At 38.7% G+C, this 15,015-nt stretch overlaps 1 protein-coding gene across 2 annotated transcripts in view; it reads left to right on the top strand.

The window, feature by feature from the left end:
- Positions 1-330: 330 nt before the first annotated feature.
- LOC117300737 (nucleolar transcription factor 1-like) overlaps positions 331-15,015 on the top strand; it is an 18,208-nt gene continuing 3,523 nt past the window's right edge. The window contains exons 1-19 of one of the 2 annotated variants that reach the window (XM_033784519.1): positions 331-649; positions 3,354-3,434; positions 4,057-4,229; positions 4,794-4,874; positions 5,302-5,457; positions 5,602-5,666; positions 6,164-6,293; positions 6,700-6,810; positions 7,543-7,670; positions 7,848-7,995; positions 8,586-8,627; positions 9,389-9,475; positions 10,505-10,663; positions 11,310-11,365; positions 11,630-11,735; positions 11,998-12,108; positions 12,885-12,937; positions 13,701-13,890; positions 14,816-14,920. In XM_033784519.1, the coding sequence (XP_033640410.1) occupies positions 634-649; positions 3,354-3,434; positions 4,057-4,229; positions 4,794-4,874; positions 5,302-5,457; positions 5,602-5,666; positions 6,164-6,293; positions 6,700-6,810; positions 7,543-7,670; positions 7,848-7,995; positions 8,586-8,627; positions 9,389-9,475; positions 10,505-10,663; positions 11,310-11,365; positions 11,630-11,735; positions 11,998-12,108; positions 12,885-12,937; positions 13,701-13,890; positions 14,816-14,920 (1,998 nt within the window). In that variant the 5' untranslated portion in view covers positions 331-633. The remainder of the gene's footprint in view (positions 650-3,353; positions 3,435-4,056; positions 4,230-4,793; positions 4,875-5,301; positions 5,458-5,601; positions 5,667-6,163; positions 6,294-6,699; positions 6,811-7,542; positions 7,671-7,847; positions 7,996-8,585; positions 8,628-9,388; positions 9,476-10,504; positions 10,664-11,309; positions 11,366-11,629; positions 11,736-11,997; positions 12,109-12,884; positions 12,938-13,700; positions 13,891-14,815; positions 14,921-15,015) is intronic. The other variant, XM_033784520.1, reaches the window with a different exon arrangement.

The following is a 15,015-nucleotide window of genomic DNA, read 5'->3' as shown; positions in this document are numbered from 1 at the left end:
ACCTAGCTCTCAAAATCAATTTATTATTTATTACAACTACCTCATGCATAATTCAGATCTTAGTTCTAGAATCCGATTGGCTGAAACGCGGGGTACTTAATAAATTATAATAAATGAATAAGTTGAATATACAACTTTCACAGTTTTGTCTTATACATTATCGTATATATTAAGTTTTATTTTCAAAATACAATGTGTAAAAAATATGATGAGAAATTATTTGGTACAGTAATAATATTTGTTTAATTTAGGAAATTTTAATTCGTTTTTTGTAGAAAGAATAACTATTATGTTTGAACGAGGATAATATCGTCCCGAACTCCACGTGAGGAAAAAACTCTTCTAAATGTGAAACAAACCGACTTTCACTGATTTTTTCTTCTTTTTACACCTAAAAACATCCCGTGGAACCCACTTTCCCCCAAAACAGTCACAAATATTTCAAAATCGTTGAAAATAACCATGATTATTACGCACTACTTTCCTACAACGCATGACCCGCGAACGTGCTAGCACGTCAGCATTTTGAGGCGTTACAGCTACCGGGGCATCGCGGAGGAAGTTTAGCGGGCGGTGCCCGCTAGAGTTGACCCGGGAGCTCTTGGGGCTGATCAGCATTATCATCGCTTCATCATGGCCGACACCGAGGGTAAGTTCCCGGTAACATTTCTTCGTTTTAAAACCCACAAATTTACCCTTTATTTTATCCAATAACCACTCACCCCTCCCATCAACATGTAATGGAAACCTTATAGATCCGTTTAGTGGTGCATTTATTTGCGATTAGTGGATTTTTCAACCCGTTTTTGCAGTTTTTATTTGGTGTTTTCAGCGGGTGAATTGTGGCTTGGCTGAGGCGGTAGCGCCACGCTGTTTTGGGGCAGGCAGGCATGACGCAGGTCCCCTTTCTACGTGGGGTTTGCCAGGTCTCATTGGCGGGCTTTGCAGCAAATGCAGCCGGGTGAGGTCCCTTTCTGCAGCGGCCCTTCTTGGCTCCAGGCACCGTGTTTTCCACCGCGGTCGGTGCTCTACTCGCCCGGGCCTACTTTTTAATGCTGAATGGCTGACGGTGAAGTGATTGTGTGTCATTGAATATTACTTGTCATTTGTAGTAATGGCAAAAAGACGTAGTTTTTTCCCCCTTCTCTGTTTCTAAGAGAAGACCTAGTTGCTAAATGGAAAAAATAGGCAATTAAATTATCGCGCACGAATTGAAGTCGTTTAGCTAGCTGCGTTGACGGCCGCCTGGACTTGCCAGCCGTTTAATTTTCGGGCTTGAAAAATATCCAGAACCAGATATTTTTTATGCTGGAAAATTTGTTCGTGTTAAAAACGACACTTGTACAAATAAATGTGCAAATTTAAATAAAAAGGAAACCCGGTAAATTCATTTAGGCCTACTGCTAATCAATACTGCATGCAGGAACTAGCGAGTTTGTTTTCATTTTTAAGGGATGTTATCTAAAAATCAGTGTTATTTTACTGAATTTTTAGTGTTGTTGCCGTTTTTAAGTCTTGAAGAGAAATTTGCTTTAACAAGATATTGGATTGAAATTTTGGAATATATTACTATTATTTAGACCCGAACCAGCCTGAATTTGTGTGTTAATTAGTAACATTTTATGTCAAATTGGTACAAAATAGGGCATCTAAAGTTAAAAAAAAAACCTTTGTTGTTATTTTATGTCGAAATCAGAACACAACAAATTGCAAAATTGTAATTTACAAATGTTTTATCGGAGAAGAAAAGTTGTGGAAAAATTGCTCCCATGTTTAGGTTTGCCAACAAATAACCATGATCTTAAAACTGCATTTTTTAATGTCTTTAATTTCCCCCCAAAATATGCAATATGTTGTATCATGGCATTTAAATAAAAAAAATTCTCTTTATGGGCCGCTCCAAGCCATCTTCCTTTGTGTCTAATTTATGATAAAAGATTACAAGGAAAAATAATACTTAAAGATTTTTAAGTTAAAATGTGTCAGTTATTGTATTTGCTCTGCCCAAAAATGGAATGAATTACATTTTTTCTCTGTATTGTCCTCTCAGTTTACCCTGATGAGTTCAAGAGCTATTTAAATCTGTTGTGTATAATTTTACAAAAAAATAATTCAAGGCCACCAAAGTAAAAAAAATTCAATGTTTGTGGTTTGTTATGAAATGAGATTACCCAACCATGTCAATGACTATAGGATCCTTCCAAGATTGAACCCTAGTCCCTTGAGGCTAGTCTATTCTGCTATGACATGCCCCCAGCTCTCATGGCAGTCTGAGTGATCAAACTCAATTCAGTTCAATTCCTCCATGATTCAACATAATGTAATTTCTTGTCATCTTTAATCAATGGAGGACGGGAATTAAAGAGAAATCTTCGTTTCTATTCCACTTATAAATTCTTATGATCGACATTGAACTAATTTTCTGTAGCCTGGGCCCATTTTCATAGAGTTGCTTAAGCAGATCTGCTAAGCAAAACCTAGCAGGATACCAGTCTTAAATTGTACTTGTGACATGGTAGCTTGGCTGGTAATTATTCTGGCAAGCATTTAAGTTATTGTGGTTTATTGTGGTTTAGCTACTGTTTGTGCTTATAAATGTTTACAACTAACCGGGCCCTAGGCATCAAAAGACTTGCTTAAGTCTAAAAAAACATACAGACTCACTCTGCATAAATTTGCATGAATTTAAAAATGGAATGTGAGAAATTGGCTAATTTACATAATTGCATAAACTGAAGAAATTGGGAGGGGCTATTAAATCAAAGTTCACACCCTTTTTTGAGTACTCAATGTTTAACTTTGAACTGCAGTCTTGAACATTGTGTTAAATAGCTTAATCAAAGGTCATGGATTGGTTTTTTTCCGATGTACATGTAATGCCCATCAATAGGCAGAAATATAAAGATGTAAATCAAATGTGAAATTTTCAGCTCATACAATTGTTCTAGTATTAACTGAGAGAACAGCAAATATCTGTTAATTATTTTCACGAGAATGTTTAATCAATCCATGTTTAGCGAGGTTAAAGCGGTACTAACCGCATCTCTGGCTGCAGTATTTCCTGACAAATTTGATGAAAACGATTCAAATGTCTTTAGGGTGAATAATAATCCAAATTACCATATGAAAAGGGAATCCTTCAAAATAGTTAAAATACCGTTACAGCTACAGTGCTTCACACCAAGTTAGTATTTTTCACATTTGTTTTGTTGTTGTGGAGCTAGTCCCTCTTATTACATCATAAGAAGCTTAGTCTTTATGGTCATTTATTTTTTGTGTATTTACCAATCTTTGATCTCACCTTCGACTTTGGGTTTGTAGGATTTATGATTATTTTTTAACTCTCTCATTAGGAGTTCGTGGAAAGAAGCGCTCTATAGCTGATTCACAGCAGCTTAGCGATAACTCACCGTCAAAGAAACATGCAAAGACAGGTAAGAATAAGGTCAAAGGTCAAAGTCAGTGAGCTGCAGAAATACACAAATCATATTAGTGTGTTGTCTCTTGGCTGAAACGTTTCCATGGAAACAGGGCTGTTCCCAGCCATAAATCCTGATGTAAAGTGTCTGTTCTAGGAAGCAGAAACATAAATATTATCAAGTATTAGACCACCAACATAGGGTCGCATAGCTCAGTTGGTAGAGTGTCGGAAGGTTAATCCGGAGGACATGGTTCAAGTCCTGCTCTTGCCAGTCATTCTTTTTTTGCTAAAACCCAAATGGATTAAAATATACCCAGTCAGTTTCCCTTGTGCTTTATTCCTTGATATTTAATATTAAAAAGTTGCATTCCCTTAAGGTGATCCCGTGGCTGCTGCTTCCAAGGTTAAATTTTTTACAAACTTGAATAATAATTGTAATTTAAAAAATAAAGCACCTGAAGCTTTGAAACTTTAAATTGTAGGGCGAATATTTGATAATGATTTGGTGTACACTGTGTAAATTCATGGTGTCAGTCACACTTGTTTAAATGAAATTCATTATGTGTACTGAAATAGTGAATCTTGTGAAATGCAATACAAGGCAATAACCATGATTTCTTCCCTCCTTCTCTTAGTATTTTCACTTCAAGACCGCATCCAGCTTATTAACAACATCCAGGAGCACTCACCCAAGACCGAGAAGCATTCTTACAAAGTTTGCATTGCCAAGATCGATTGGAGCAAAGTGGCTTTTGGGGACTTTTCCTATGAGGTTTGCCAGAAGGAGTGGGACACCATACAGAATGAGGTATGTTTCAAGTACCTCAGATTTGAGGGTTGCATAAAGCGCGGTTCAGGGTCACCGTCGTCAAGTGGTCAGACCGCAGGATCTGCAATCACAAGGTTGTGGGTTCGAATCCCCAAGCTAACCGCTGATTCCACGATGACTAGAATAAATATTGTCATCTAGTTACTGAATCACAATTTCTTGATTTTTAATGTTTGTATGAAAGAGATTGGCCGTTACCAGCTTGGTGTTTATATCCCCTTGTGGGAACTACCGAGTTCCCTTGATGGGTAGATCATAAAAACAAACAAACAAACAAACAAACAAACAAACAGAAGGCAAAATTAATCACAATGAAATTCCAGGTCCGCAGATGGACCCATTGACGGTGTGTTTAACAGTCAAGCTTTAGCTGCTAAGCTAATAATGGCCAAGAAAGTTGATTGTGCTGCAAGATTGTTTTACTTTTACTTACCTAATTTGTTTTTAACAGCGCTGTAAATGTGACCATTTGTCAGCTGTTATTCAGTTCAACCCTCGCAAAAGCTTTTAAAGTTGCAACAATTTTGCTTTTCTTTTTTTTAGATTCGTAAATACCGAACCATGGCGGAGGTCATCACTGATGCACTACAGGTCGTCCAGAATCCGTTCTCACATCGTAAACTGGTACGTATTTCGTATTTAAGGATACAGAGTTTGGCTGTATTTATAAACCAACAACTTTAAACTTATGTCCAAACCCCTGGTTATACTTCATGTGAATGCAATACAAACTTTGATGTCACAGCTCCATTTTTGCTGCTAATCTTTAACAGGAGCTGAACATAGGACAAATCTTCTTTCGTGTCACGTTATAAAGTTAGTTTCACATTCGCAGGAGGTATGAACTAGGCTTTTTAGTACCTTCATTAAAAAAAGAAAATCAAAATATACATAGATATTATTTCAATTCTTGATTACTGAACACGCTTCTTCCAATGATTTTTAGTTAAAAAAAATCAAACCATGGTAATTAAAATAAAGCAACATGTTAACACTACTTATGCAAATTATTAAATAGTTGGTTAATATATGTATGAATATTTATTGACAGGTGCATCCTGACCTCCCGAAGCAACCTTTGACCCCGTTCTTCATGTTCTACTCGGAGAAAGCCAAGAAGTTTAAGAAGAAGCATCCAGAGATGCCGCAGTATGAGATCTCAAGGTCGCTGGCGCTCAAGTTCAAGGAGCTACCAGAACACAAAAAGGTACACTTGAAGACGTTGTGTTGCAGTCACTCTGTGGATATTCCTTTGTTCTATAGAGGTCACTGAGGCCGGTTTCCCTTAGACTTCCAACGGAAGTACCAATTGATATTTCTAATTGATTAATTCTTGTGTTTTTTATTTTAGGCCAAATACAACCAGAAATATGGCGATCAGAGGCTGATGTACCAGAAAGAGCTGGCCACATTTCTGTAAGTTTCTTTGTCAATACTTTTCTCAGCATGTACCTTATAATAATAAGGTCTTCTTATAAAGTTCTCACATGCCACTCAGTGATGCTCCAGTAACATTAAGTATTTTTTTGTGAGGTATTGTGGAGCAATGTTTTGAAGTATGAGACCTATTCCTGTACAATGTTATATGAGAGGCTGCAAACCACACACGGTTTCTAATTAATGTGTTTTATAAAACAATATTACCAAGGTTTGTTCCTATAGAGGTTGCTAAACAAAAGCTTGCCCTGAACCGAGTGAGATAGAAATTGTTGCTATAGTCTGAGGAATTCAAATTTATGCAGTTGCAAGTGATTACTCAAAAACAAGTCATACTGGACATTATTCGTTAAAAGTAACTGAGTTTTTTAGTCACAACAACTTTATGGTTGTATTTTGATACAGAAGAATGATAAATAAAAGTCTGATCAGTCATTGGTCAGTGCTAATTGTGTCTAATGAATACTCATTATCAGGGCGGAGCATCCAGAGTACAAGAAGGATTCAAGACACGGCGGGGGCGGGCCTAAGCCCCCTAAGCTTCTGAATCCATATCAGCTGTGGGCAAATAAAAGATTTGAGACGTTGCTGAGGGAAGACAAAGAGGTATGTACAAATCATTGACAAGTGAATCATTTTGAAATTACAGAATCATTCTTTTGTGACATCATTCTGTAGTGACAAATTCATTCTTCAGTGGTGTTCTGCAGTTGCAGAAGCATTTTTTAGTTGTAGAATCATTCTATAATGACAGAATCATTCTGTAGTGACAACATCATTCTGTATTGGCATAATCATGTTATTATGACAAACTCCTTGTGTAGTTGCAGAATTGTTCTGTAGTTGTAGAATCATTTTGTGGTGGCAGAATCATTCTATTAAGACAGAATCATTCTGTAGTGACAAAATCGTTGGTAGTGACAGAACTTTCCATCAAGTATCAAGTAGTAGAATCATTCTGTGGTGATAAATTGAATAATGTATCATTATCATGACCTTTGACCTGACACAGGTGACCAGAGGTCAACTTGACGCTCAGCTGAGAGAGGAATGGAAGATTATGGTAGACAAGAAACGAGTGAAGTGGATCAACAAGGCACTTGAGGAACAAGTCAAATATGTGGTAGGTTTACTGATTAATAGTGTTACGATACAGTTATATCATTATAGCACCCTCGGTCATCTATAGTCACATGTGTATGTATGTTTGTGGCAGTCGCTACCTTTATTGCATGAATGACATGATAGAAAAAACTTGACTTCCAGTAAATCAATCTCTTTGGAAGTGATTTTATAAAGCAGCATAAAGCAAAACATAACTGTGTGTATGTTATTATTTCTGGTAATGAAACCAAGGATGCATCATAAGTGAACTCAATCACTGTAGCTCACAAGCCTGAGGAAACATGTAAACAAGGGTGTTTGTTAGTGAATCAGAAATACTGGAGTTAACCCCCTACTCTTCCATAAAAAAGAGGCTTACATTATGCTTCGTTTTTAAAAGGGCATGGGCAATACGGCATTTTCTCCTTGGTAAAGGGCATCTTAGAGGAAATTGTAAATTTCTGCTGTAGCATTTCAAGGGCACCAAGGCAATGACAAGGGGGCATGGAGGCAATTGCCTTCCTTGCCTATGTGACGTATCAGGCATGGGGTTCTTTTACATGCACTATGGTTAAGTGTCTTGCTGAAAGACACAAGTGTTATGACCAGGACTCGAACCCACACTCTACTGATCAGAAACACCAGAGTTTGAGATTCATGGTGCTTTTTACCAGGAGCAGACTATTGCATTAAATACATAACCTTTGACACGTCTGTAACCCACTGTTATTAACTCTTTAATACTTTGTAGAAAGAGATAGAGGAATACGTGGAGCAGAATCCTAACTTCAAGGTTCCTGAGATTAAGAAACCACTTCTCACCAAGAAAGAAGTCCGTCTCAAAGAAGGAGTTGACGGTAAACCATTCAAGCCACCTGCGTAAGTAAATTTTGGTTTTCAAAAATGTTTTGAGGGGGTTAACAGTGTTCAACGCTTTATAGCGCAAAATTACAAAGAAGTCTCAACACGATTTTGGAAATCGCGATAATTTTTTTTGGTAATAATCTGGAAAGAAAATATTTGTACTAACTAATTTGTTCAACCTCTTGATTTCAGGAATGCATACAATCTGTTTTGCTCTGAGATGTTGAAGCAGATGGGTCACATGGGATCCAACACTAGAGCCAAGATGATGGAGTGCAGCGCCTTGTGGTCCAACACGGAGCTCAAAAAGAAACAAGACTACAAAGATCGTGTTGAAAAGGTTGGTTCAGCTGTTGTTTGCCATGTGTGTTGTGTAACTTACGTTAACGGACCCAGTGAAGGGGTTCGCCTGGTTTGACTGGCAGCAAATTGCACCACAGCTCCTTGTAAACCATTACATGGTGCCTCTGAAAAGGAGTGGATCTCATAATTCAAAAACTTAGTCCCATATACCTTACAGGAAAATACTGAATGTTGAAGCGCCTTGAGCATCACTGAGTGACAGATATGCGTGCTATATAAGAAGCCACTAGTAGTTAGTAGTAGTTTGTGGCGTCATCTCACAAGATCAGAACTAAGATTTCAAATGAGGTGAAAGTACCTGTGAATGAAGAGATAAATGAAGTAATTATGCCATCATTTTTTATGTGAATCACTGCTTGGGACATTCCATCAATTTTGTTTGACCTCAAACCCCTGATTGTCTTTGGCTACAGACCCTCCCATATCCTAAAAAATACTCCGCTCTACCATAACCCCAAAATAAAGAATGTGAATTTGTAAAGATAAGTCATTTTTATTGGTTGATTTAAAATTAAATGTATTTTCTACTACTGTTATTGTAAGTTCCTGTTCTGTTCTTGTTTGCAGCTTAAATCCATGTACAAAAGAGATCTGGATAAATACATAGAGGTATGTCAAAATGCTCAACAATATAAATTCAGGCCTTGCACTTTGCTAAGTAACACGATTTGGGGCAAGCTTTTGCATAGTTATGTAAGAGGCTACAAACACCCGTACACAATTCTGAATGAATGTGTATGGTGCAATGGTACCAGGGTTCACTCATCTGGAGGTTGCTATACAAAAGCTTGCCCTGAACCATTTTTTACCCAGCAACTGTCTCTATAGTCTGAGTAATTCAAACTTAAGCGATAACTTGTGACTAAGCAAGTCAATGTACCAGACAGGGTCCAATTTCATAAAGCTTGTTACGCAGGAAAAAACTGCTTGACAATTTCTTTGCTAAGCACAAATCGAGTCTGGCACCAGCCACTACAATGCAAACTGAATGTAATTTGGGCTGGTAACATGTTTCTGCTAAGCAGTACTGTTAGTTTTTGTACTTACAGGCCTATGAAATTAGAAGAAAAACATGTTTACCTTGCCTGGAAGGAACTAAGTTCATACAAGATTCAATCTTGGAATTGAATGATGATTGTGAAAGTTGACGATGACTGGAGCAGGCTAGTTAAAACGTTGTGACCGATAAGGAACTCACTACATGGTTAATAACAGGGTTTTTTCAGAACTGAGAGGTCTCCCGAATTCCGCGATAGTAGAATATATAGCAAGACAGTTCTCTAAAGTACAAAATCTACCTGGCAAGTAGACACACACATGGTGTTACCTCAAACCAAATATAGTTGTTTCAATTCTTTTCAACTTAATAGAGTCTCCCTGAGGAAGAACGAGGGAAATACGCCGGCGAGCTCGAAGCCATCGAACGTCAGAGCAAGAAACAAACCAAAGCATCCAGCGTAAGAAACTTTCCTTCTTCATCGGCCATTTTTCTCTCTCACTGCTTTCAATGTGTATGTTGTGATGTCGTACGCATGTAAATGATGCTAGAATAATGTGCTTTGCTTGCCTTGTTGCTATGGTAAACTGCATACCACCATTTTGAATTTGTATCTAAATGTGCGCTCTCGAACTTGCTCATATTTTCCAATGCAGTCATCGTAGCATGTGGATTATTGGGAAATAGCTTGATAATATGTATTGTATTTTTGCTTTCGTCTTCCGTTAAATGAGTCCAAGGTTACATACTGCTACACCTAACCTCGCTCCCATGGGCAGAGCGCTTAATTGAAACCACTCATTACTTACCCCTGGAAGGGAAGTGCTGAAATGGCTACTAAAAATGAGAGCTCTTCGAGCACGCTTAGGATACTAAGAATAGTTTTCCTACTGGATGACCTTGAATTTTCACATTTTCTGATCAGGTTAATAACCAAAATGGGATTATTAAAAAAAATAATAAAAAATATATACGATTCCTTTCTGAGGCCATCTGAAATGTACATTTGGAAAAGAAAGTTCCATTCAGGGAAGATGTGCATCTAAATCGGGAACATTTAGTTGATCCTAATTGGGTCAGTGATACCCCAACTGATAAAAGAGAATCTGGGTAGAAGTATACATAACCGGGATAGTTTAGTTGTTGGTTCTCATTTGGGATAGTGATACACTAATTGGGAGAAGAGAGTTCCCATCTCAGTAGATCCCAATTGGGACAGTCGGGTTGTTCCTGGGACAGTGATACTAAAACTGGGACAGTGATACTAATTGGGAGAAGAGAGCTCTGATCAGGGTAGAGTTTAAATCCCAAATGGGGTACATGTAGTCCTAATCAGTTGTACCTAATTGGGAGAAGGGTAGAAGTATACCCCAGTTGGGCTAGTAGTAACCTTTGGCTTATTTAACAGTGGCACCGTATTAAATGAATGTATCCCGCTGGTTTTTGAGTTGCGCATTTCCCTCTCCCTCCGTCTCCAATTCCTGCCCAGTCTTCCTCCCGCCTCAAACCAAAGAAGCCCATCTCTGCCTTGTTCCTCTTCACCAATGAGCAACGACAAACTTTCAAAGGAGAAAATCCTGACATGAGCGATACAGAAATAACAAGGAATCTTGCTCGGCAGTATAGTGAGTTATCCGATAAGAGTAAGGTATGTTGAAAAGAAACAAAGTTTCCGTATGAGAGCTCACTGATTCTAAAGTTCGTACCAGTACCAATCCTCCAGAGAAATATTTCCATCTGAAAGCTCACTGATTCTAAAGTTCATACCAGTACCAATCCTCAAGAGAAATATTTCCATCTGAAAGCTCACTGACTCTAAAGTTCATACCAGTACCGATCCTCCAGAGAAATATTTCCATCTAAAAGCTCACTGATTCTAAAGTTAATACCAGTACCAATCCTCCAGAGAAATATTTCCATGTGAACGCTCACTGATTCTCAGTTCAGTTCAGTTCAGTTCAGTTTTATACCAAAACTCACTGATTTTTAAATGGAGTTGCATGTTATGTGTCCGTTTATCTTAGCTTCATTGGTCATTGGTAATAGGAAGGTGAGATTGAATACCTTGGCTACGTTAGATTGGATTTTTCTGTATTGGTTTTGGATGTGCTATCAATATGTGATGTACAATTGCTTGCAGTAGCTGCATGTACAATGCTTTATTGTTTTGTCTTCTATAGCATGTATGCACGATCTCTTTTAATGATGGCACGCCCTTATCCAGATAGCTGGCCGTGTTTGGAACAACAATTTATTTGACATTTGAGTCATTATTTCTTTTGTTGATTTTTTAGGAGAAGTATCGTCGAAAAGCTCAAGAAGCTCGCAAAGAACAAGAAGAGGAATCTGAGTAAGAAATTATTTGACAGAGTTTTAATAATAATAATAGCTAGTTCTTATATAGCGCATTTCAAATAAACATCTCCTTGCGCTTTACATTAGTGCCCACCGTTTAGCGTTTTTGCTCAAGGACACACATGTCACAACCAGGATTCGAACCCACACCCTTATGACTTCACCACCAGAACTTGATGCTCTTAACCACTCGGACATGACACCCTACCCCCTTCCTGACCCCTTTAATTCAAACTTTGTTTGATCAATTTTCTTCTAGTGATGACGACGATGATGATGATGAAGAAGATGACGACGAGCCAAACAAGACGGGAGTGGGGATGTACATCAGTCATCATCTCTCTACATACATGTCGGAGAATGATGTGAGTTCAGAAATTTAGTCTGGTACCTTTGTATAATGTGACTCTCACCTCTGAAACCTATAAATAGGCCATTATGTCTCACACTCTCCAGACTCCAAATGATGACTAGAGCAAGCTAGTCAAAACGTTGAGACCAGTTAAGAACTCACTCTGTAAGGGTGAGGTTAATAACGAGAAGTCCCCTCGATCCAATAAGCATAAGTAGCAGTCCTGACAACAATGACCATAGGATGATGGTAGTTCATGTTTCTTTTGTTTTCAGATGAAGAAGACTCCAGCCACCGCCAAACTGAAAGCAACTTTTGAAGGTCTCAAGAAAAGTGAGCGAACTCCTTGGGTTCAAAAAGCAACTGAGAGCAACAAACAGGCAAAGGTACTTCAATGCCGGTCGAACTCTCGTGACAAGAACCCAATTTCATGGCTCTGCTTACTGCTGAAGTCTGCTCTAATCGGATCACCATTCTCCGCTTACGTGCAAGCACCAAATATCTGTGCTAGCTAAATAAGCGCAGAATGCGTAGAAACGTCGAGAACGCACACGCACAAGCCAGAATTCCCTGCTTACCAAAGAAATACAAGAAATGTTTTGCTTCCGCAAGCTGCGATTCTTTGCTTATATGGTTTAAAGCAGAGCCATGAATATGGGCAAAGAAGTAATGGTACCAACATTATAAATGTTGTTCTATATCTTGATACAAAGACAGTAAGGCAACCAGCCGGGCTCAAATTTGGGAGGAAAATCCTCAAGACTGCAGGGCTTGTAGCTTAACATTTTAACTGGATCAACATTTATTTCACAAGACCTGGGCCCAATTTCATAGAACTGCTTAACACAAAAATTTGCTTAGCATGAAATTTCTTCCTTGATAAAAACAGGATTACCAACCAAATTTCAATTTGTTACATATTGTTTGTTACTGGTATTCAGCTGTTGTTTGCTTTAACCTGAAAATCACATGGAAATTTGGTTGTTTTTTATCCTGTTTTCATCAAGGAAGAAATTTCATGCTAAGCAAATTTGTGCCTAGCAGCTCTATGAAATTGGGCCCGGATTCAAAATGAGTTGAGCATTTACTAATAGAAGATCTAAATCTCTCTTTAGAGGATATAAGAAGCCACTATTATCATTATTATTTTTTGTCTTTGCAGAGGAAACAACTTGACAGACAACTCCTGAAAGGTGAACCAGACAAACCCCTCAAGTAAGTAGCCATCTTGATTCAATGTCCAATATAATGTACAACTGAAGCTCAAGATATCAACCCAAATCAACTGCCTCCAGGGGCACAATGCCACCTACTCCTGGGGCTAAAACAGGGTTACCCATTTACAGTCCATAAGGATGTAGGCATGGAAATCATCCAATAGGAGCAGCCATTGATTTCACCAATTCCTAACTTATGACTTAAGACGAGTTCAGTTCTGTATCCGAAGGCGTAGGACGCATTGAACCCATCCTAAATTAAGACGAGTTGCTCATCCTACATGTAACATGAGATAGGATTAATCCTAGCTTTTCGTGCTGCAGAATGCACTTACCTTCCCAACTTTTTACTAAGTATTTATGGTAAAGTGCATTGCTCAAGGCCACAAGCGTCATTACAGGGAGTCAAACCCACACTCTGCTGCTGACAATACCGGGGCCCAATGTCATGGAGCTACAAAAAGTAGCTAAAAACAACAAAATTATGTGTACCAGAATACAGTTACCAGCCAAACTGCCATGTCACACATACAATTTGTGACCGGTATCCTATTCATTTCTGGTAAGCAAAAAGTTACTTTTTTATAAGCAACTCTTTTAAACTTGGCCCAGAGGTTGCGTTTGATGAACAAAAGCACTCAGCCGCAACACACCACAACAGAGCTTGGGTCTGGTGAACTAGACCGCTAGGCCATGACACACCACAGTATCCTCTATTCCAGTTTTAACAAGTTTCCTGTCGTTCTTTATTAATCTTGCAGTAGCGGTTACCGAATCTTCACGGCTGAACATATGAGAAGTGACGAGATCAAAGCACTGCCGAGCACAGAGAGGATTAAGGCAGTCGCTGGGAAATGGCGCGACCTCTCGGCGTTTGGCAAAAAAAGATACGAAGCTAAGAAGGAGAAACTACTCAAGGATTACAAGAAAGAAATCGACAAATATAGAAAGGTAAGACACAGACGACAGACGGGCTGTATAAATACACCCTCTTGTCACTATTCTCTTGTAGGGATGTGCTGAAAAACAACTCTCAATTGGTTCTGAAAATTACTACTTTTACATAGTCACCCTAAACTGTATACAGTAAGCCATGTCACAAAATCTATAGAGAATGATAGGGGGTCAGTTGCTCTATAACTTATGGTTTACCATATATTTGAGTTTGCGCATCGAGTGGAATGGTGATTTCTTTTATGTCGAGTGGTGTCAGCGTTCAATGATGACTTGAGTGAAGTGTCCCCAGATCTCTTTGTCCTTTATGCATATTTCATCTGTTGCCACAAAACCTCGTCCTCTCTTATTTTTGTCCACATTGGCCAGGTGAGCTCGACCATGCTTAGGCTCCCAGAGCACAAGCTTGCTGACTGGAAGCTTAAGGTGATGATAGCAGTGCCCTGCAAACTTGGGCCTCAAAATAATTCACGCCACCCAAAGCAATTGCCCTGGTGCCCTGTGCTTTTGCTGTGGTGCCCTCTGCAAAGTTCTGTTAGAAACTTGCTGTGCCCCTTTAAGAGCGAAGTTTAAGGCCTTATCATAAACTGCAGAGTATTATATACAGTAATTGTGTTCTTAAGCATTGTTGATTGGTCCTGTGTGTTGTGTAGCGCCTGGAAACTAGAAGGGGGTTCGCCTGGTGTTCCTGGTTTGATTGGCTGCATATTGGGCCACAGCACATTGTAAACCATTACACGGTGCTTTAAAAGGAATAGGTCTCATACTTCAAATTGTAGCTCCACGTGCCTTGTAGGAAAGAAATACTGTGCGCTTTGATACGCCTCATAGGGGTGTGATAAAGTGAAATCAGAACCAATTACTACTATTATTATTTATCTATCGGAAGTCTAATACCATTTTATTATGAACACTGACCCAGAAACTGAACAAGGAAGATAGAGACCGATACGATGAACTGAAGAAAGCCGGACTTAGCAAATATTCCAGAGAAGTCACTAAGAAGAAGCCACCAGTCAAGCGAAAGGTAGGTTAGAATAAGGCGTTAGACTGGTCCCCTGCCTTTACAGGCACTGGTCTTAAAGACCAAATGTTTTCATTGGATACAATGATAAACGTGCT

The sequence above is a fragment of the Asterias rubens genome, chromosome 16 (assembly GCF_902459465.1).
Source record: "Asterias rubens chromosome 16, eAstRub1.3, whole genome shotgun sequence".
Lineage (NCBI taxonomy): Eukaryota > Metazoa > Echinodermata > Asteroidea > Forcipulatida > Asteriidae > Asterias > Asterias rubens.
Note: the sequence above shows the minus strand (reverse complement) of the source record. Positions and strands in the feature narration are given on the sequence as shown.